Source organism: Zophobas morio, unplaced genomic scaffold (genome assembly GCF_036711695.1).
Source record: "Zophobas morio isolate AGI-343-1 ecotype UQ-CSIRO unplaced genomic scaffold, CSIRO_AGI_Zmor_V1 ptg000005l, whole genome shotgun sequence".
Lineage (NCBI taxonomy): Eukaryota > Metazoa > Arthropoda > Insecta > Coleoptera > Tenebrionidae > Zophobas > Zophobas morio.
This window is the reverse complement of record NW_026972110.1, coordinates 2837800-2862489: the sequence shown is the minus strand read 5'-3', so window position 1 is coordinate 2862489 and position 24690 is coordinate 2837800. Positions and strand designations below refer to the sequence as shown.

General features: G+C 32.1%; 1 protein-coding gene across 1 annotated transcript in view; it reads left to right on the top strand.

Moving 5' to 3' along the window:
• Positions 1–2048: 2048 nt before the first annotated feature.
• Cno (canoe) overlaps positions 2049–24690 on the top strand; it is a 76051-nt gene continuing 53409 nt past the window's right edge. The window contains exons 1-2 of the mRNA XM_064045943.1: positions 2049–2319; positions 23340–23459. Coding sequence (XP_063902013.1) covers positions 23346–23459 — 114 coding nt within the window. The 5' untranslated portion in view covers positions 2049–2319; positions 23340–23345. The remainder of the gene's footprint in view (positions 2320–23339; positions 23460–24690) is intronic.

Below are 24690 nucleotides of genomic sequence, written 5' to 3'. Positions count from 1 at the left end.
GGAATGTACCGACTAGTGGCCGACCGGTCGGATAAGCCGACTATTCGGCCATTCTTCATCGTCGGCTGCAGTCGGCGACTAGTCGGCTAAACAGCCGATTGGTCGGCTTTTTTTATTAAAATTAAAATAGTATAAAAAACAATTAAACCCGGTTTACAGAACCTCAATTAAATATTTAATTGCGATTTAATTTTTAACCCCGCGATGAAATACCATGTGACCGACTCTACGCCAATCAGACGTCGCTAATGACCTTGTTAAATGTGCGATCAACTTAATCTCAGTTAAAATATTGTATAAACTGGCCCTAAATTGTGTTATTCTTTATTTTTGTACTGAGTTACTAAAAAAAATTAAATGTTAAAATTATCCAAACAAATTTAACACATTTTTTGGAAAAAAAAAGGAACTTTAGTTATTCATTTTATTAAAATAAAACAAATTTTTAAGGTAGTCAGAGAAATAGGAAAAAAAAACACACTGTGTGTCGCATTTAGAAACCGGTTTTAGCAAAGGCGAACAGTCGGCCGACTAGTCAGTTTTTACTGGCCGAACAATCGGCTAGTCGGTTAGTCGGCCAGATCTACAGTCGGTACATCTCTAGTTGCAACTCATTTTGTTAGATGTTCTAGACACTTGTAGTAAGTAGTAACCATGGTCTGAACGTGGTAACCTGCATTAAGTATGGGTGCAACGGAGTCCCTACTTTTCTTCTTGCATAAAGGGAAACGCATCTTTTGCATGTTCGATCCTCCTCACCTTATCAAGTGCCTCCGTAACAATTTCCTTAAACACACCATGCAAGTCCCAGTTTTAGGATATCAATCGCAGAATGTATTGTTGCTGCTGTGGGCAGCACTGTGGTGGCATACCACAGTTTACAAAAACACAATTAATAAATTAATGTTTAATTCACTATTAAAATAATTTCATGCTTCGATATACCTGACCGATGAAATATTGGTCATGATGCCGTTTTAATTATATTGCTAAACTATTTTCAAATTCTTACATACATTGCTTTATAAACTGATCCTTTGAAAAAGTGAAATTTTGTAACTCCATTTATTTTTTGATGAGTATGCATTAGATAGCATAAATAACTTTTTATATAGGTAATAGGTAATTAATGGTTTGCAGTTATATCAACAATAAATATTTTCATAAATGTACATATGTTTTATAGCAATGTAGGTTTGCCATTAAATTTACCAAAGCAAAAATTAAGTGTGTTTTTATTATTGTTTTTTGAAGCAGTAAAAATATATTTTGTACCATCATAATAGTGTTGCATTATACGTTGGTAAAATAATTTAATTATAATTACGAAGATATGATACGACAAAATATGTTTTTACAAAGTATTGAGAATTTCAAATTTCCCACAATTTAACCTACTATCTTTTGTCTGGCCCTGTACATTTGTTGCCTCTTACTAGTTTAAATTTTTACGCGGGACTGAATACAAATTAGAACAACTAATTTTGCTGATATGTTGTATGGTACGATTTTATATTTATATTTTATGCTTTAGTTGTCTGAATGGAATTAGTAATATTATTTATTCATTAAAGGAATTTATAAAAAATAAATTTATTTATATTTAATTAATTTGTATGCTGTTCTAGAATTTCAAAATTTCTGCTCTTTCTAACAAAAACCAACATCAGTCACATTAAACATGCGAAAAAGGTAATTAAAAAAAAATAAAACAAAAAAACTTGTTTTAAAAAATGAAAACAAATGTTTTTTATTCACTAACATCTCTCGGTGTTATTGGTGTCCCCCTTGCACCTTTCTAGTACCACCACTGATGAATATCACTATCACTCGCTTTGAATATTGGATATACTAGATAGAACAAAATTAAGTCTATACTAGTTGTGAATTATCATCAAAATAAAAGCAACGACAGTCATAAATCAGTAATTAAAAAATTCACGGTGAATCGCAAACCAAGTTCGAATCCTAGAAAGTTGAATGTATTTCATTTATGCGCGCAAACAATGCGCAGTAGAAAAGTTCGCAGTCTACCTTGTCAAGTGTGTGACTGCGAGTAGCGAGGACGCGCTTGAGGTGTGTGTAGGTACCGTTTTGTCGTGAATTTTTTCAGCATTCCTCAGTAAAACTCTTGTAAAAGTGCCGTCACGTGTAAAAAAAAGTGTGTGAACATCATGTAACCAGTTAACCGAGTGTGAGTGATCAGTGTAGTGCGTCGAGTGTTTTTCGAAACCGTCGAGGGGCCTTCGGTGATTAAATAAATGTTTGTGTTTGTAAGTGCTGTTTTCCCGAAATCCACCGGATAACCTAAGATAACAGGTAATTATTGCGCATTTTCGTATGTTTAATTATCTAGGCGAAGGAATTTCGGTGTCATTTGTTTGGAAAATGCGTTTCGCGGAAGTTTCAAACTGTTGAAAAGTTGCGAGAACAGGTAAAAGCCAGGTTTACACCGACGCAGTGGACACGCGGTGCTTTAAATCCACTGTTTAGGTCAAGATCGAGGCTGTCATGTTGGCCGAATTGGTTGGGCGGTGTAATTCATGTGTCATGTGTGGAATTTTTCTTGTTAATAGACTTCATGTTGGAAGAACAACGATTGTATTATTCTAAGTGTTTTAAAGTTTGTTCAAGAATGTTGACGACCCAGAATACTAATTGGTCTTTTTTATTCTTCAACGTCAGACTAGAATTGAATGCAAATTACACCAGGGGATAACACGTTGTTAGACTATTCTGTTGCTAACGTTGTATGGCATTAAAATTTAATGTTATATATAAAATTAAAATTTTATGCATATAAATTGTTGCTTGTTTTGTAGGCCAAAAAATTAGAGACATACATTTATTTTTAAGTGTTCGCAGTGACAAAAACCTGATTTGATGTCATACGGAGTTGCAGTATTTTATTGTTAAAAAAAAATCATCTTGCCATGAAGTGGCAAACACGCAACCCAAAGTCTTGAGTCATTCGCAGCCTCGGTCACACAGCTTCAAAAATGTAAAGGCGCAGAACATTATCATTATTCATCAATGACGTCATATGCGACTTCCTAGTTTTTTGCAAAATGATGAAAATTTATATTTACTTATTTTTAAATCATTCTTTAAATTTATGTCATGTATCCAAATGTTGTTCCGAGGAAGAGTATTAATGTTACTTGTTATTTAAAGATATGTCAAAAATGTTAGTGGTTATTATAGTGTGGGGTGAACGATAACAATGCTGTCAAAATCTAATGTATGACTATTGAAAATATATATTACTTCCTCGAATTCATGTGTCATTCATTGAATCCAGTGATTGGATGAGTGTAATGTAATTAAACTGTGTTAATTTAGATAAAACGAAATTGTTTTGTTTAAACTAATTAGTATAAATTGGTCAGGGTTAACAACGGACATTAGCAGTGTAAAGTAAAGTAAAATAAATTTTTAAAACTGTGTATAATGAAGGCAAAATAGAAGAAAACATTCTTTAAAAACTATGGAGTGTTTTTTAACTGTCCACTGTTATTCGTTGAAATTGTGAATGGAACTTAGAATTGAGTATTTTGTTTTTAATAGAAACCAGTTTAGAGTCACAAAAATATCTCATCATCCAGTTGTTCTTTCCCATTTTGGTTAATACTGTAGTGATAAGCTCAGTAATTTATTTCTGAAATCCGTAATAACATTTGTTTTTAAAAAGTTAAAAAATATTTTATTTCTGGGATGTTGTATCACGAACTGAAGATTTGCAGTTATCGTGCAATCGAACAAAAAAAAGAGTGGCCCACTACATTTTGAGTGATTCATGTGGATTATGTGGATGGGGATTATAAAAATGCTTGTTGATGGAGTTAGATGAGATGTTATATTAAAATGTTGGTTTTGCTGTTAGTCCAATAATGGTTTGGAAAAACATTTTGCTCAGAAATACCACTTTAATGTTGTATTAGACTCGGGTAGGTATATAAACAATTATTTATAACTGCAATATATGTTTATTTATATGTATATAACTTAATAAAAATATAAAATAAAAAAATTTGAATGGCATCCCAACTTCGACAGTGTGAGTCACGTACATAAAAGTGTTCCCTAAATGTATTCCATAAAAGGCTACACATACATAATTGCTGTGATATAAATGTTCACGTATGTGTGTGTACCAGAGCTGTTCAGTACTTCAAGTAAAAGTACTTGAAGTAATACTTCAAGTACTTTAAGTACTTCAAGTACTTTACTTGAAGTACTTTTATATTTAGGTACTTGGTACTTGGTACTTGGAGTATTTCTAAAATGTACTTGAGTTTAGTACTTGATTTTGCCAAGTACTTTACTCCAAGTACTTCACTCAGTATTTTAAATATTCTTGAATTACTTGAAGTATGAAAGTGGAAATTTCAAATACTTTAGCCTCTATTTTACGAAATTTTCACATCTCAAAATAGGGTCTGTTAAATACTTGAAGTTATTAATTCAATTATTTGATTAGATGTATTTTTATAGTAAAATCGTGTTTGTTTCCTGTGAGGTTATATTTTGATCTGTGATTGTGGATATCTTATCCACAATATGACGTACATTTCATAGGTACTTGCATAATGCCGATAGATAGGTAGGTAAAAAAATTAATGTGATAAATATGTCATTTGAGAGTGGATGACGACAGAAGAAGGGTCGGAGATCTGTGTAAAATTTTCAGCGATGTAAAGTTGTGAATATATGAATTCTGTCTTTTTTGTATTTTGGTCTGGAACTTAACTTTGCGGGTAGTTTTTCAGTACCTTCACGGTACCCCAAAGGGAATCGGGTTTGTTGACGTACCTGCTAAAGTGCAAGGTCGGATTTGAAAATATTTGAGAAATGATTCAGTACTCGTTCAAAGACATATTTATTCTTTCATTAGTTTCTTAACACCGCCGTGTATTTGTCAGTAAGAAGCCTGGTCAGGGCGGAGAACTCGGCAGGGGATTATCCCTTTTATTATAATAGCAATAGCTGATGGCAGGTACAGACTTTCATATTTGCCTCTTCCTCGTAGAATTTAAACACAATTTTATGTTAAATATTTTGGAGTTTAATTTTCTTTATCATGTTAGACACTCGTTTTTACCAAATTTTCTTTTTTTGTTTATGCATGGCTCAGCCATATAAACTTAGTTTGTTATTACTACTTATATTTTCTCACATTACAGTTTCAAATAATCTGTTAAATTGTATGAATTATTTGAACACCAACAATTTAAAAAGACGTAATGCAGAAAAACAATGATTTTAAAAGTCACACTAATTAGTGTCATTTGTCTTTCCTGTGCGGATTTTATTTATTACCGTACAACAACTTTACGTATTACATTGCATCGCTTATTACATAAACCCAATATTGTTCAAAATGAAATATGTTTTGTGAAACTCGGCTCGTAGTACCAATGTTTTTTGTAATCCAGTTGATACGACCATGATTGTATGGTTTTGATGAGTACAGAATTGTACTTTGATATTGCTCGAAGGACCTTTGTTTTGTTGTGTGCGAAATAATAGACAGCGTTCGGTTTCGATGTTTAAATACAGGACGGTTACAGAAGTACTGAATATACATTTGTATTTACAATATCAGGTAAAGATACCCAAAAGGGTCAGTGGCCGCTTCCGTAAATGGAACAAAATACATATTCACATTATAAAAAAAATACAAAGTTAATGAAATTCGCGATTAGTTAGTATAATTGCCTAGATAAATACACCCCTACGAAATATTTTAACAATAATAAATTTAGTACATATTTACCTGAATTTTCGCAAAAGCCGTTGTTAGGCATTCTCTGAAGTCATTGTAGTTATCAGTTACTAATGTCATCTTCTTTGGGTTTTCAGGTAAAAATAAAAAATAAGCCAATCGAAAATGTAAAGGAAAATTCTGAAAGTATTGTGGCATTAGAGGAACAAAATTTTGTATAAATGGACGGAACAGCATTACGAACCTATTTTTTGTGATTTGTTAGTGTAAAGTTACATACTTGGTTAGACAAACATTGTAGTGATTAGTGTTTACTATTTAGTCACTGTAGTATTTAGGTTAATTTAATAATTTTTAGAATAGTAAATACGTAAGTGGTAGACAGATATATTCAGGAATATGGAGCATTCATTCCAAGAAAATTCTCAGCATTTTTGGTAAACGCAAAAGTAAAAAACGACTAATTACTTTGATCACCTTGATATTTTTCAAGAGTTATAGTTTTCGCTGAAAATGGACTCTCGTTTTAGGCATTTTATTTTTTATTTAAAAAATTCATAAGTTTTTTTTGAAAATGCAACATAGTGTCTTAAACATTTTTATGTCACGAGCATGTATATGTATCACACTGCTCTTAAAATTTTTTTCTGAAAAATTTCAGTTTCACAAATCCGGCCCTGTGCACTTTCACAATGGGTAATGATTAAGGGTGCTGTAAACTACACACAAACTTAAACACGGAACCAGTTCATAAAATTCATATATTTTTAACACAACTTTATTAAAAAATCAGAACGTTTTGGTGGTGAAACAAAATTCAAAATATTAAAAAAAGGCAACAGAAGCCTGAGAAAATACCATACAGCGCCGATGTTTTTGTTATAAATTAATAGCAAGCATACATAGACAACGCCGTCATGTATTTTATTTTAAATTTTAAATTAGAAATAGACGTTAATTTTGTCGAAGGCATTGTGTCAACAGAAAGATGTAAAAGTATTTCAAAAGAATATTGTTTATAAATAACATAGTATTATTAATAAGTGAGCTACCATTCTGCATTTAAGTTGATGCTTATGTAATTTTTTATGTGGCGAAATATGTATTATTGTATACTTAAATTCTGAGTATTAAAAAATTCAGTTCTAAAATATATTAAGCTTTTTTAAAAAAACAGGAAAAGTTATCTAATTCTACAGTATTTCAAATAATTAGAAAGTACTTGAAGCATTTTCAGTACTTCAAGTATTTGTAAGTACTTGAAGTATACCTCCAGTACTTCAAGTATTCGTAAGTACTTGAAGTAATGTACTTGGCTTGTACTTCAAGTACATCTGAAAAGTACTTGATACTTGAAATACTCTTGCTGAAAGTAAGTACTTGGTACTTTACTTGAACACTATTTCAAGTAGTACTTTGTACTTGGTACTTCAAGTACTTTTTTTGAGTACTTTGAACAGCTCTGGTGTGTACACTGCAGATCAACTCTGAACTAAACTTTTATAAAATGTAAAGAAAAACATTTTTTTGTATACCTCAACTAATACACAGGTGATTCCGCCACTATGCAGACCCATGGGCAGGCCAGAGCCAAAAATTTCATGCCATCCCAATGTCTCATAATTCATAATTACAACCTCTAGAGTATAAAAAAATAGGTTTCCCGTTTCCGTCTGTTTGTCGTCTGTTTAATGTAGAGACTATAAAAGCAAATGCTCTAAAATCTTACAAACATTTTAAGATAATCGCAGGCATGGTAACTCGCTAATCAAATTTTATCAGTTTATCTCTTCCAAAAACTTGATATTTTCAAAATTTTGCTAAATAAATCGCATCTAAGATATGCAAAATTGTTTATTTAGTCTATATTTGTGGTTTATCAATGCATACAGATAATCTACAAAACTACGGGACTGATTGTTTTGAAATTTAATATACAGGTGTCCCAGATAAAACTTTGCGACCTTGAAAATGGATAGAGATATTGAAATTCTGTAAACGCTATTGTTTTTAACTTGAAGGGGGACGCTTAATTTAGTACATTGTAAGTATGACGCATATATGGCTCGGCGTCGCGACGTAGACTTATGTTTTTGTAAACTGAAACGTGTATATATATTTTGTACTACCACTTTTAAATGTTAACGTCAGAAATTCGTGTAATATCTCTTTGCTGCTCGTCGAAAATAATTCAATTATTATTTCCCTAACGTACGAAGTAATAGGTCTCCCGTTTTCGTTAGTCTTTCGTCTGTCTATCTGTGTCGATTTTTATTCGACAGATCATCTCCGAAATTGCTGAACCGACGGTAGCCAAATTTTATATGTATTTTAGGAATATAGTGTAGATGGTAAAATCCCAACCAAAATTTGCTTTATCATCTCCACCAATTCCTGTACTTGTGATTTATGAATTCGCCTTGAGTTTTTTATCTTAGACATTTAGATCTTTGCAACAAAAGTCAAAACTATATATGTAACAACATTTTATAGAAACCCTGTATAAGAGGAACGTTCCGCAAGCGGTCTATGGCTCAGCTCAGATGGTTAGGTGCGTGCTAATAACGCGAAGGTCGCGGGTTCGATTTCTTCATGAGCTATTTTTTACTTTCCGTGTTAATAGGATCCATCGATGGCTACTTTCAAGTTTTCTCTACGTCCCATGATGAGAGAACCTTTAGAACCGATTGTTGTCCAATGAATATGTTAGGAATATTGTATAGATGGTAAAACACTAACCAAACTTTGTGTAATTATTCCCATCGACAATCTGATGATGTCTCCTCAATTTTTTTTAGTAAACGCCATTTAATTTTCATATATGTAATAACTTACTCCTATACTTGAGGTTTATGAATCCGCTTTGAGTTTTAGTCATGATTCACAGATTTTTGCAAAAAAAAAATCCAAATTGCATAATCACATTTTACATCAAAACAAGAGCATTGACATGTGGAAACCTTCGTGGTGGATGCTAAAAAAATGTTCAATTACTAAGTCGAAGGTCGCTGGGTCGATTGGCTGACTGATGGGTCGCATTTTTTTTTTTATTAACTCTAGAACCATCACCCCATTGTCTGGAAAACTTGAGAATACAGAAATAAGTATTACCATAATAACAGCTACAACATAATATTCAGCACGATTTTTTCCATTGTAGCTTGGTTATAACAATTTTAATCCCCTCATCTGGTTTGAGGAGACAAAATCATTCAAATTTGTCAGTTTATTCTGGTCTACGTGCCTAATGGTCGTATTCTTTTGATGATTAAACATAAACAATCGAAGTTAAGCATGTACTGATAATACATTTTTTCCCGTTGGTTATTTACCTTAAATATATTTCATGTTGTGCGTGTCTGTGCTTCATGCCGCTCTAGAACATGCTTCTTTACCTGTAGTTTAGCAATCCATACGTATCTTTAGTTTTATGGTATAGGATTTATCATAAAGAATAAGTTCGCGAAGAAGCTGTCTAAATAACCGTAGACAATTTTTTTGTTTACTATTATTTTAATCGTAATTTAATGATCTATCAAAATCATCTAAAAAATAATATACCTTTCAATTTAAAAAACTGTAGGTAGTGACGCCGACACCATCTGTATATATTTCGTATTTCGTTTCCTTCTTCAGGCTAAAAACAATAGGGTGTAGAGAATTTCCGTATGTGTAGCCGTTTTCAATATATGAACTCCCGGCATTTTATCTGGGACATCTGGTATATGTTAAGAATATCGTGTGATGGAAAAACGCTACTCAAATTTTGTCTAATGGTCCTACCAACAATTTGATCACGCCATCTTAAAATTTTGCATAGTAAATTCGAGGTAAATGTTATGTGATTAACCCTCATAAAGTAGATAACGTCATCTCAAAATTGCTCGATAAATTCTATTTAAAACTGGCAAAATGTGAGTTTACACGTGTGGTTTATCGATGTATTAATATTTCTTAGAATTGCTTATACACGTGTCAAAAAAAATGAAGGAATTTGGTTAGTTGATTAAATCAAAAACAGCTAACCCCGGTTTTCCGCAAATTTCGGGATGCAGTATTATTATTAGTTTTACACTGTACCTGCCAAATTGAAATAAGCATCCCTTCTAAAGGATTGATGGAACATTTTGTTATTAAAAACTCACGTGCAATACACGCATAGCATGGTTGTTTACCTATCTTTAATTAACACGGCTTATTATAAAAAAAATAAATATCACAAAATCAAATTTTGACAATTTTTTTAAGAAACTGGAATTGTTTGATTGTACTTCAACAGCGAGGGAAGTTCTGTCTGCATAACCTTAAATAATTTTTTTCTGCTATACTAGTATAAGCTGTTATAAAAAGAATAAAGAATCATTTAGATACAGTTTTTTTTCTCGATAATTTTTGCATGCAGTGTAGCCAATATTTTCAAATTTTTGTTTTTACATGTAAAATCCATGTTTTCCAGAAACAGTTCTACACCCGGTATGTATTGTGCAAAGGTTTGTACAAAAAAATCACAAATTTTCCTTACTGTTTTTATTTAAGCAGTTTTTGCTGAGCCAAATAACTGGAATGCCGTTTATATCTATCTGTCGAGATTTGTGTTACATTAAATATTTGCTTTTTTGTCATAAAACCGGAATAAACTAAACGAACAGTGCATAGATTGCACGGTAGAATAGATAGTATGATCAGTATGATTTGGGAGCTCAGTATTCCGTGAAGTTTTAAAGAAAGCAACTTGTACTTCTTTTTTTATTTGCGTGGTATGAGGTAGATCTGGCGTAATTTTTATTAGTAAGAGATTTGAATTTTTGCTTCTAGCTCTGAAACACAAAGTCATTGAAGTTCACCGCAGTAAATTTTTCCTTAATTTGTTGTTTAAAGTGGGTAACACGGGCTAAAAATATTTTTTAAAGGGGGCATTAACATCGACACCGATTTACTGTTACAGTGATTAAACGTTAAATCGTCTTTGTCACGCGAATTTTCGTTTAAAGCGTGAGATTGTAGAAAATCCTCCAGGAAATTCAAAGCATTCAACGAATTAGAACTTGGTTGAAAATCACCACCGTGTATGGCGCGTCCGTCGAGTCGCTGACCCAAGAAATATAAACCGTGTCACGACACAGGAAACATATCTAATAAGCAAAAGCACTGTACAATAATACCTGAAGTCTATTCTCCACATTAGTAATTTTGTAGAAATATATTTCATCGTTTACGGGTAACAAATGACCCAACAGGGTGTTTTACACGAAGAAATGCAAACGATGGCTATCAGTGCTATCATTGTATCGCCACGCTATCGCAGGAAGGTTAACAAATTTAAATTTGGAAGGTTGCCCAAAGCACAATAGAATTGTGATGAGTCATAGAGTATCTGTGTATTTTATTGTGCTGCTTTGTTATAGAGATAATATGACTTTTAACTCTTAATTCATTCAGTGATGCAAGTTGTTGCCCTTACCTCATGCATTTAATTCCAATCCCATTTGTATTTATTATCAAGATAATTATTTTGTACTTCAGCATTTGTATACGTTTGTGGGTAACTTTGGTACTTCGTTGGTGCATATTTTTTTTTGTTATGTAGTCAAATTTTTTGTAATGGAGCTTAAATGCGGTTCCAGTACCCTATGTAATTGCCGTTCATTTCTTTTTAAAAACAACCTTTTAGACTAGAATTGTAGGCAGGCGCTGAGTACCTCAGTAATGTAAATCAGAAAATGTTTATGTTTTTAATGTTTTATCTTGGTGGGAATGGAGTGCCAAGTCGGCAATGTGAGGATAAATTACGTTCTCAGAATTATCAACGTGGGAGACTTTTTTCTGTCATAAGTCCAATTATGAAGAGTTGCAATCAGTTGGTAGGAAATTCACAAAAAGTAGAGACCTTAAAACACATTTTAATGTCGCTGGCCGCTTTCAGTTTGGCCGTTCTCAATTCCACAATGAAACTTGTGGAAGTTGTATTACGTTTAAATTTTTTTTTAAATTGCGATTGATACAGAAATACGTTATTTAAGGTTAACCTTGCGTAGTCAGGAGCGTTAATAATTATTAGTTCATAAATAAGAAATCAACATCTGTCTGGTGATTACGATTACACCGCAGAAAGTGTAAACAGAAAAAAATGTTTATTTATGTAATGCGACCCAAATGACTAAGTCTTGAAGAATGCACATTATTCTTACATTTTTATTGTTATTATTATTATTTTTTCATAAGTATATACACATTTAGGTCTCCAGCAATAGGAAAGAGTTGGTGCGGGAAAGTAATTATACAAATGTGCAATTTCACATTTTTTTTGGTAATTTAAAAGATTGGCACGTTCGAAAAGTGATCTGTTCATTTCCTTTAACAACTTGGGAAGGTTTTTTCGAAGTGCTTCTTGTAACATGCAATGTGCAGTCGACGATGATGACACCATCGCATAAATTATTAGAAAACGTTAGTTGAAAAATATCACTGACCGGTTGTAGTATGTACGCTTTATTGTTCAAAAACGTTGTGATTACGTTGTTGGTACTAAAATTAATATGATCTCTTTGAAAAAATTCATGGCGTCGTAAAAATTTATTAAATAAATATTTATTAAAAAAAAAAAAAATGCTGCTTTGTCATACCTTGGAGCTTGGACAATAATTTTGTAGATTTTTGTATTTTCGGCGTGTGTTACTCGTCGATAAATGGTTGTAATTTTTCTGGTAGGCAGTGAGAAGCAAGTTAGAGGTGTTTCTTGCAGCTGTATTGCCAACTAGAAGGTCAAGGTAGACATTCCCAAGACAATTTGACGGACTGAAGAGTTCATTGACACGACTTTGTAAATATTATATGATAACATTGTGCTTGGTTGATGTTATGTATTTATGTATTTTTAATTGTGGCTTTTGTATGGGTGCCTAACAACTGCACACGACTGTTACGGGGAGGTGTGATTGTAGTGTGTTAGTTTTAGAAAAATTTGATTACTATGTATTTTTGACTTCAAATGAAATAATTTGTAATACTTTTGTTTCCAATTGAATTTAGACAGTGTGTAACAGTTTTACTTTTTGCTTTACTTTGATTACCTTTGCATTGTTTAGGCGACATAGTTATCTAGATCGAGTGTAAAAATAAATGTGCAAATTGTCTTACAAAATTGTTTTTTACTTCCCGAGCGTAAGCAAAGGAAGTATTGTAATCGAGTCCGTCGGCCGACTCTCTACTTTTACGTTTTCTCGAGCTTTCATGACCCCTAGAAGACGAAGAAATAGGTCTCCGATTTCCGTCTGTCTGTCCGTCTGTCCGTCCGTCTGTCTGTCCGTCTGCCGTCCCGGATTTTTATTAGACAGATAATCTCCGAAAGTACTCGACCGATTGTTGTGAAATTTTGTACTTATATTAAGAATATCATGTAGATGGTAAAACACTAACCAAAATTTGTCTAATCATCCCCACCACTAATGCGATAACGTCACTTCAAAATTGTACATAGTAAATGGGTTTTCAATTGTATAAAATAACATAGTCCTACACATGTAGTTTACAACTCTGAATCGACTTTTCACCCGAAACGTCCAGATTTTTGGAAAAAAAATCAAAATTATAAAACAACATTTTGAAATTAAATTTTTAATCTGCTAACCAGAATGCTTTGAAATGTTGCAGATGTTTTAAGGCTATAAAGAGCATCATAAATCTTTAGTCAAAAAATATTTGCTTATCCCCTCCAAAAACTTGATGACGTCAGCTCAAAAGTTTGTGGAATAAATCATATCTAAAATGTACAAAATATGATGAGTCTGTACTTGTGATCTATCACTCCATTCATATTTTTGGATTTGCATATGCAGGGTGACTCAAAAAAATTAATGAAGGCATGAATTTATTTTATCGATTTAATCAGAAATTACAAAACCGAATGCTTTGAAATCTTGGGAATATTTTAAAGTTATTATAAGCATGGTAAACTTTTGTTCAAAATGTATTTGTTCATCCCTCCTAAAAAAATTGATGACGTCACCCTTAAATTTTGCTGAATAAATCCTATCTAAAATGCAAAAAATATTATGAGTTTGTACTTGTGATTTATCATTCCATTCATATTTTTTAGATTTTCTTAAGAGGTGGTTCAAAAAAATTAATGAAGTCAATTTATTTTATTGATTAAATTAAAGGCAACACTTATTATTAGTATTACACCCCAACCAACCCAATTTGGTAGACACAAAATTTGTTAAAGGAAAAACTCGGTTGAAACATAAGGGTAGCACGCTTATTTACATCGACTTTAACATTACAGACCTGCATTTGTTTTATGCGCTCACTTGGTTTCGCGAATGTGGAATAGACATGTTTATAATCAACCAATTGTGAATTTCACCATCAAGAATTAAAATAAAACCCAATGTTTTATATAATAAGCGGAAGTCGAAGCAATAAAACCGATGGTCGTTTTGTTTACAGTTTCTCTGTTTGACTCTCACGTATGCTGTTACGCTTGTCATCTTAAATTAAGAATGTTTATACATAAACGATTTTCAGTTGCCTTTCATATTACTAGACAGCGGATTTTTGTCGGGCTACGTCACGTTTAATCGGTACTAATTCCATAAATATAATTAACGATTTATTAATCAAACGGCTAAGTAAATGAGAACGGGAATTAACAGCAGAGTGCAACGAAACAGCGTTATTCTAATCTCAAATAAACGAAGTGCAGTCCGCAACAGCAATGAATTCGCATCCCGTACGAGCCGTACCGAGTTTGGCTTTGCCTAGCCCGACAGAAATCCGCTCTCTAGATATTACACACCGACGCCGTATACGTGAGTAAATTGTTTCGTTATTTTATTGATTATAAGAAATCAATATTCAAAACGACCCAATTCATTTTCCCGAAAATTTGGTAATACAATAATTTTATTCTTAGTATTATACTACATCTATCCCAACTGATATACGTGTCCTTGCAAAAATGTTGATGACGTCATCACAATTTTTTTTAAATTCCCACTACAAAAATGTAATGAGAAAAAAAAACACAATAGGCATGCAGTCGTCAAGTTTCCGACAGCGAGGGAAGTACTGTCTAAACTCTTTAGACCAATTTTTATTATTGGGCGTAGTGATGTATGCACGAACGGAATTTTATGTTCGTCATCAAATTTTGCGAAAGATCAGTGGCATTATTCATTATGTATAAATATAATATACAAACTCGAATTTAGACAAGATTTTGATGGAGATAAATGTTTAATTTGGACATGTACAATGTTACACTAACCATAATAATGCCACTGTGTTCTGAGAATTTCGTAGAAATCTTTTCAATGGTTTCGAAAATGACACTGGTATTAAGTTTCCAAAATATTGATTGCAAACAAGTGAAAACGAGCAAACGTTTTCGTGTTCTCGTAACTGCGAAATGACAATCGTCAAAATAACCTTATTTGTATTGGAATATTTCCCAAAACTGTTGCTCGGAAAGGATTGCCATTAGTCTAAAAATTGTTACATTTGTATTGTAGATCTGTTTTATTTTCTTTTTCCAACACTCTTGTTTCTATGGTACACATATTACTATGGTCTTATGTTTTTCATAAAATACGATTTTGCGAAAAAACTAAATTTGACTCATTTTGTTTCCCCAATACAAGGGAGAGGACTAATTAATTAATTGAGCACATTCGTTTTTTTTCTCAAAGAACTGGATGTCCACTCATAAATTTAAGGAACATCTATTCCGCAAAATTGTGAGATGACGTCATCATTAGGGGGCCAAATTTTCATTTTTTCTGGATGGTAATGCAAAAAAAACCCAACACAGATTCATAAATCACACATGCAGGAGTATGTTGTTTTATAAAATTAAAGAACATTTATTCGGTGAAATTATAACATGATAGTGTCAATTCCGGAGGAGAACGGGGAATTGACGAACTTCCGATGCCTTTTAAATGTTTGCAAATTTTCAGAGTACTCGGTTTTTTTGTTTCAAAGTTAAATTGTAAAATGTTGCTATACAAATTTTATTACATATTTTATTTTTCTCTAAAAATGTAGGTTAAAAACTCAACACGGATTCATAAACAATAAGTGCAAGGATATGTTGTTTTATAAAATTTAATTAATATTTATTATTGTACGGAGATGACCTCATACCATTGTTTGGTGGGGATGGCACATTTTGGTTAGTGTTTCACCATCTACACAGTATTCCTAGTGGCCGTTTGAAACGATGTTATTTTTATAATCAAATTTAATTTTAAATTTTTTAATATTTTTTTTATCCGTACATTTTGTTTGACCTTAAATTTTTACATTATTTAGAAAACTTCTAAAATTATATTGCTCTATGCAGACAGCATAAAATGTGTTGTAAAAATAAAAATATGCACATGAACCTTGTTAATTTCGTAATAAATCTACTATTTTTGCAGTTTATTGCGTTATTGCGCTTTGTGCAGATCTGTTACGTTTTTTTTTTTCTAAATTAAGATATTGGTCGGAAATCGGAATAAGAAAAACCAATCTGCGACCATGCGCAATGGGCCAAGTTCTTCAAGGGAAAATCAAGAATTTATAGAACGTGTTTTAAATTTTTTTAGAAAGTCGACCAATGGCATTATTAGGATTTTGCCTTAACAACCAATTAGAATTTGATTTAAGTGAAAATTTTATATAAATAATTTTCGTATGCCACGTTATTTGAGTAGAATTTTTTCGTACTGTTGGTGTCACAAAACGTAGAGAAAACATGAAAGTAGTCAGTGGTCCGTTGGATCCTATTATACAATAAATATACATATACACCTTTGACACCCTTAGCCTATTCTTAGGAAACAATAAAACTGGAGTGATAAACCATGAGATACGGGCATATTGTTTTGCATAGTGCAGGTAAGATGTACTAAGCAAAATTTTGAGATGACATTACATTTTTAGCGGGGATGTGCCGACAGATTTTTAGTTGGTGTTTTACCATATATTTGCACGGCATTCCTAAAATATATCTCAAATTTCACAACAATTGATAAACGGAAAAGGGATACACACATGAAACGTTGAGAAGGCATCAATTATTACAATACTTTCCATCTTAACGCCTAGGACGTAAAAATAAAATTCAAGCGTGTTTGGCGATTCAGTTACAAAATTATCAGGTACATGTCGTGGAAGATAATCAGAAGTGAAACCGGAACAAATGTAATTTAAGAATTACTGTTAGTTTCTCTCGTCATTTATTTATTTTTGACGAGCGCAAACGAAGGAAGACGATCATTTTGAAGAATATTCGATCCGATGTTGATCTCTATGGCAAAAAAACATAAGGGAAATTGAAATGAAAGTATTTTAGAAGATCTAAAATGTTAAGAAACTATGTTATATACCATTATACTTCGTTAAGGTGACCTATTATTTATATTTTGTTACAAATAATATTTTTCTTTGGATCGGTATTTCAAAATTCTAGCGTTGTGTTTTAAAATCAGTGATTAGCACTGCTACAATGGCGATAGATTTTTGTTAAAACGTTTTTAGTGGAAATACAAGAACATAATAAAATTGCTTAGAATGATTTCAAATCATTGATGTTAACATAAATACCAAATAAAGCATTTCTTTTATCCTTGGTTTGGTGCCACTCTGAATTGTTCAGTTTATGCAGTTCGTACAAATATTATTGAGCAGTATGAATAAACCTGGGCAAATGCTTTTACTACAAGGCGTTCCCTACATTCATTGTTGACTCAAGTCAGGCAAAATATGACCTTATTATTAGTATTTATTTTGCATAATCATTTAATAGGATACGTTTTTTTAATTCAATAAGTCTTCCCATAGGGGTTGCTTGGTTGAAACCTTTGTAAAACCGATAATTTAGCTCATTTAATTCCTAATAGCGTAGAAATCACAAGTGAGAAGGTTCAGTAAATTTCTCTTGTCTCATTATTTTAGGAAAATGAAAATAAATGTTACGAATACTTTTAACTAAAACAAGATGCGGTGTTATTTATGAAGTCGAGCCTTGTTAATGTATAACGACAAATATATCAAAAAGATCTCTTTAATATTTAATTACATGAATTTAAATACGCTTTATTTATTTATGCGTTGGAATTCAAATTCAAGGTTACGAAGATGGAGACTGTATTACAATGAAAAACGGAAAACTTGCAAGGACAAAACAAAGAATGTTTCTCTGTAGGTCGTACTAACTCTTCTTTGCACTTTTTTGGCGATATATAGAACAAAAGAAAAAATAGAAAAATAAAATTCGAGTTTAATAAGAAGGCGTATTGAAAAAGTCGGAAAACTAATAAATAGGATGCATTACAGTTTGATTTGTGTAATTAAGTATGTTGCAAAAAACCCAAATTTTGTAGTTTCTCAAGAGAATAGTGATGTGTATAATATTCTCAGGGATTTCACAGGATATACTGTTCAATGTAATGCGGTTTGTATTAAATTCTTTGCCAACAGAGATTTTACTTAATGCAATACTTTTTCGTTTAATTCAAAGTCAATAATTCAAGCATCATGTTAGCATAATAAACAAACGCAAATTGTAATTTTAAACTTTGCTGCGTTTCATGTATGTCCAATTTTCGTGAATACCGATGGGCGACCGTTAAAGTATTTTCCTCAGGTATGAATGCATGGTACTGCGTTGTACGATTTATCGAATATCATTGTCAGCGTTGTCTGTATTTTAAAATAGTACGGCGGAAGATACGTAACAATTTCGTTCTTCTGATGGTTTGTTATCTTGAGTTTATTCAATTTTGTGCAGGCGTACAATTTATTAATAGTTATTAGTGAGCAGCTTTTATTTTTGATCTGTTTGTTTATACGTTAGTCATGTAAAGGTGGTATATAAATATTTCATACAAAAATAACAGTACACTCTTCTTTTTTTTATCTCTTGCATATTTATGTCAGCGAAGGGTTGCAGTAAAAGGGTCTTGCTGAGCTTATTCTCATGTAGTAACTAAATGAGGTGTAATTAACGAATACATTATCTCGGCATATTTATAGCCTAGGCCTTTTTAAAGCAATGATAAAGTATCTGCGTCAAGAATGCTAGACGTAAACAAACCTACGAGGTGTTCTGTTTAACGTTGGTGGCTGATCCTCGAGATTTTTGAATAGAGATATTATTCAGACGGGGGAAAAAATTGATAAGGTGTGATATTGAATACATGGGTGAATGTAAGAAACCACGCCGACCGAATTAGACAGATTAGATGCTTAAAAAGTTAATGTCTATACCGATCGAGTTAGTTATCTAAGCAGTTCGTAATTGGAAAGTTCAGTTGCGGGTTATTACTTTGAAGGGCTAGCGATTTTATTAATATATACCTACCCGTTCTAAGAAGGAAAAAAAAGTCATTTGTAGAATAAGCAACGATTTTTCGCATTGTATTGTTTTGTACCTTATTGCATTACGTGGATTTAATCATTCTGTATTGTTATGTGATAATGTGTTTTCATGTTGCAACAAAATACGCTGATCCTTGAACTACTAGGAATTTCTACTGATTAACATATTTGAAATGTAGTATATATATATGGAGCAACTGTAAATGTAACCCTTTGTAGTCAGATACTTACCTGAATGTTGATAGTTTTTTTGTATATAAATATTTAGCTGTCTTTAGATTGATTGGCAAAACTTGAAAATTATCAGTATCTAATACTTTCATTACCGTTGCCAGTAAAGGGAGGATGAAAACATAGAGCTCTGTGTGCAGTTGGTGACTCTGTTTGCTGGATCACATTTTTTATTTTCATTTGGTGTTTTAAATAATTTTAAATCCAAGATTCCTTATGCTAAATTCATGTAAATGTCTAAAGTCTAACTAAAGAAGCCATTCGTGAGTAAGAATTTTGTACTTTTGATTGTTAACGATCGAATCCTTTCCAAAAAAAATCGTTATTTGTATAAAATTGAAAGATTTGTCTTTGCTTTGAGAAAGATAGTCAAGAAATTGTAGCACCCAAAACAGACTGGCTGAATAAAGTATAAAATTAATGTATAATCTCTGTAATCTCGCAGTCATAACATCTATTGAACTTTTTTAAATTTAAGTATGGCCAAGTAAAACACTGTTTGAAATATTTTATCCATTCTATCCAATCTTGATGAATTTCTTTTATGAAACTTTTCCTACTTACATTTCCCATGCAAAACATTAACAGTGCCAACCAATTTCCCCTTTGTATGTAGTTGTACTTGTTCTACCGTTTTTGCTAAATATCTTTCTTGATTTTTAATCGAATTAGTTGATAATTTGCACTGGGTATACTGTATTATGTGGACACCTGTACACTCCCATAAAAAACATTTTTCTTTCTTTTAGTTATACTAACGATGGTGAACGATAGTGTTGTTATAACGTTAACATTGAGAAAATTCAATTTTATTCACAACTGAAATAAATAGAAGTAGTAGAAAGAATACAGTCCAAATTCGACGCTATAAATAAAATTGTCCGATGTGTCAAAGAAATGTTTAATAAGAAAGTGATACTTTCGTCCAACAATACACACGTATGTGACATTTTTAAGTTAAATTAAACAGTTTTACCGTTATAACAATACACATGTACGTTTGGAGTTAATAATTGTAACCTTGTCAGTAACATTGTGATACGTTGATACGCCACCCTACAATACTAAATTGACAAACGACTAGATCATTATCCCCAATTAGACAATAGAAGATGTAAACTAACTACTACTACTTTATTGTAACTAAAAAAAATATGTGACATATGCAAACAACTTTTGAGCGAAATCAAGTGTTGTCTTATTTTTTCTTCTTAATCTATGCTAATTTTTGGGAATTTGTGTACAGAGATGGGAGTGATCGATAATATATGGTTACAGGAACCCCTCTAGTCAAAGGTCTGACTCCGGTTTTAATTCTTGGTAAAATACATACTTGTGCTTATCGATCCGTTGATGGAATTGTTCAATTAATTCTAATTATTGTTTTACTTGTTTCTTTTCTTGAAACTTGATGTTAAGCAAAATTGATAAACGAAAATTAAAGTGGAATTTGTGAATAAGATAGGGTGTTTATTATAACTTACAAAATGTAAATATTTAGTTCCTGATAAGGTGGTAACTTGGAAATTATTTTCTTCGTATTCGTAGGCTTCATGCCACACATTAGACGCTGAAGTATGAGTTTAGTTTTGATTACAATGTGTAATCAACACTTACACACGATATATTTAGCTGTTTTTAATTTATGTATTACGAATACTTATCAAACCTGCCGAATGAATTTCCATCCAACAACATACATAATTTTTAAATCATAATGGAGCATATCGTTAGGAATAGAGAAATTACAGTAAATATCAATAACACTTGTTCTTTGTACATAAGTTGTCTCTTTATCGAATGTTGTAATGACAAAGTATGGGTTCTTCGAGAAAATGTCCCATTTTTTTCTTTGTTTGTTTCTAATAATTTTTCTGGGATTAAAATGCGAAAAAATTACTGTGGATGGTCTTTTGAGAACTTATTTGTGTTCCATTATCATTATACACATGATAGCATAGTTTAAAAAAATCATCAATAGCACAAACAAGAGAAACAAACATTAATTGGATTGTTCAAAAAATGTGTTATCGTAACAGCTATATAAAATAAACCCTTTGAAACTTTCGATCGAAGTAAAATCGATCGAAGTAAAACCTGTTATCTGTCCTATTTCAACTAAAAATGTTCCGAAAACCCGTTTTGAACATACTCAAATCGTCCAATTAATTTACCGATTTGATGAAATACTAAAAAAAATATTTCTTTTTTTGCATTGATGTTGTCGTTCTAAAGTTTGGTATCACTGGGCCCTCCGTGCGATTACATTTTTTTTACTTATACGTTATATATGTTTTGACCTTTCAAGGTCACAGCGCGTCATTATAAGCGATATCAGCATCATTTGATTACTTATTAGTATGCTTTAAATTTCAAAGCTCTAGCACTTCCAAAGGTGAAGGGACGATGACTTTGAAACCGTATTGTATATGTATATATTATCTATGACAGAATTTTAGGGAAGGTTAAGTCCTAGAAAATTCTTAATTTTCAAGTGAACGAAAATGAAAGCACTTAAACTTGAAACTTTTTATTGTGTCTACCAAAGATGCAACACACAACACAAAACACAATTAACAAGCAAAAAATTTGCTAATTTATTACACAGCCCGTTGAAAAGTTATTTAACGTACCTGAGAGTTTCCATCAATTTCAATTACATGATGGGAAATTGATAATGAATATATGTACTACCTAGGTAATTCTTAGTGTTGTGGAAAATGCAGTGTATTACAAAACAAATTGATAAATAAATTTCTTATGAAAATTCGTAAAAGCACTTCGATATTTAAAACCACATGTTCAGAGAAAGTTTGAAATTTGTGGGAAATGCTGTAAAAAAAAACCTCATGTGAATGAAGTGAAATTCCTGAAAAAGGTAGTAAGTAAAGGCAAAAAACATTGTGTTAAAAATTTAACACGGTCGAATATTTTAAATAATTTTTCACACGAGCCATGTTCTACCAAAAAAAATTGCTATTTATGTATTAATGTAGCTTTTTAAATGTTGTTAAAATTACAAAATTATTTTGTAGGGTGTAAAAATGTGACCTCTTGTCACGAGTACGATTGTTCAATAAAATATCGATGACGACACAGCCATCACAATTTTTCAAAATATATACCGTATGGAAATCGGTTGACGTATTTGATTGTTTTTCGAATTTTATTTATGTTTTGGTTTTTAATGTGTAGTGTTTGTACTATGTTGCAGTATCCATTTTTTTTTTTTTATAAATATGGATGTCATCATAAGTTTCACGGCACGAACCGCATAATTTATTTATTTCTAAAGTTGAGTCTGTGTGAAAAAAATTCATTTGTTGGACGGTTGTCGAAGTTATCTCCTGAATTTTTTTTTTGACGATGGTTGCCATACTATGTAAATACATACTATGTATCTATATACTTTGTATCCATTAATCCTGGCTTGTTAAAATTGTCCATTATTTTATGTTACTTACTGAAAGTGTCAGACTTTTGTACACGCCAAGTCAAAGGCGAGTTGTTCAACAAAGCTTGTTAGCATAAGCATAAAGGAATGCGTAAAATAATGCAGTAGGTTGGCGAAAGTCTTTCGGATATTCGAAACTATACAACAGTGTCAAGGTAAAAAAGGAAAATGCAAATTGAACACGAAGTTTGAAGGGATCGTTACTGTCGAACCATTGTTGTCAAGAAAATTTCCACAAAATGCGTTGTTGTTCGCCTAACAATGGCATAACAATTTCAATACAACAAGCTACTGCTGTGTAGACAATTTCATTTCATCCGGATTGACATATTTTGTTGAGAAGTAATCAAAACAACTTGTTTAGAACTCGTATAAGTGAACTTACTTCTTTCCCACGGCCGAACAGACCAAAACGACGACTTCCTAGCGGTAACCCTCAAAGAACGAGGGCGGGAGTCCGAGCGGAACAACCCTTCCGTTTTCGGACACACATTATGCAAAAGTCGAACACGCAAACCGGAAGCTATTTTATCATATTAACTACATTTTTCTCTTTTCCAGACGTCGATGCACGGCAATACCAACGACCGCAGAGCCCTCGAAAGAGAGGCTCTGCGAAACGTCATCAACCAATGGAACGCCAATCGACTGGATCTTTTCGAATTATCCGAACCAAATGAGGTAAACTATAACTTGCTGTTTTGGTATGGGGTTACAGTACTTAAAGGTGTTTAACACTTTGTGACAATGGAATGACATTGATGTCCAATATTTTCTGGCGGTAATTATATGCATAAGTGGAACCGCAAACAAATGTATGTGTACATTATTGTGTAGAACTGCATCTACTTCTAAATGTTTCTCTACGGCATTGCTTTTTTTGTGGAAATTGACAAGATAGAAAATTACCGTGTATAGGACCTAAATACATTGTTTTTATGCAAGAAGCTGTTTTAATGTCACAAGAATGTTCAATAAGTTCAGTTATTCAATATGGTTGGTTGAATTTGGACAATAAGCTGTAGGTACTTCCTCGGGCTGGGTCCAGTCAACCGACCATATCTCCCGTTTCACATATCGTTATCCTTACTGGGGCGAGGCCTTCTTGGATTTAATAATCATTGACCCATTCTTGAGATTGATGACCCAAACAGGTGTGTTAATAAGGGCTTTATTGTAGCGACTGAAGTTTGTATGTATTATATTACTCTTTGATTAATAAAAATATTTGGTGTGTTGTATTTGTTTCTGCCCAAGTTTATATTAGACAGATTAGAATTAATCAAATCTGTTTGAAGGTGCAGATTGATATGATAACAGTTAAATCAATTTTATTTTTTCTTATTCTGGACATTTATTTCGCATGACTTTTAATTAAACTTGTTTACTATCAGAACCTTTTAGCATTGGTTTTTAATAATCGCAGTAATTATTTCCAAAAATTGATGTTAAAAATATTCTTTTAAGTATTTCAGTCTTAAATTGGTCCCACTTGATGTTAATTCTAAGCAATTTTACGGGTTCAGTCGAATCATTTCAATTGATTACATCTCCGGTATTATACAAAATCACTTCAGAGGGCAAGTCGATCTAAATTGAGGTAAATTTAATGATTCTAGTCAGTTTAACTAAAACAACTCTGATTTTTATTTTGCTTCTACGAGGCTTATGCTTATAAAAACTCTGTATAATAAATATCGGCCTAATTTTTGTTTAAGTTTATTTTGATCGGTGTTATTAAAGTGATTATAATGTTGAATACAGTTGGCCATTTGTAAACCGAAAGTGCGTTTTTTGTGCCTTATGTTTTGTGTACTTATGTAATAATTGCATAAAATTTGTAAACATAAATATTAATACACGGCGGTAATTTTTTTGTGGGTGTTTTGGTGCTATACAGCTAGATGATCTT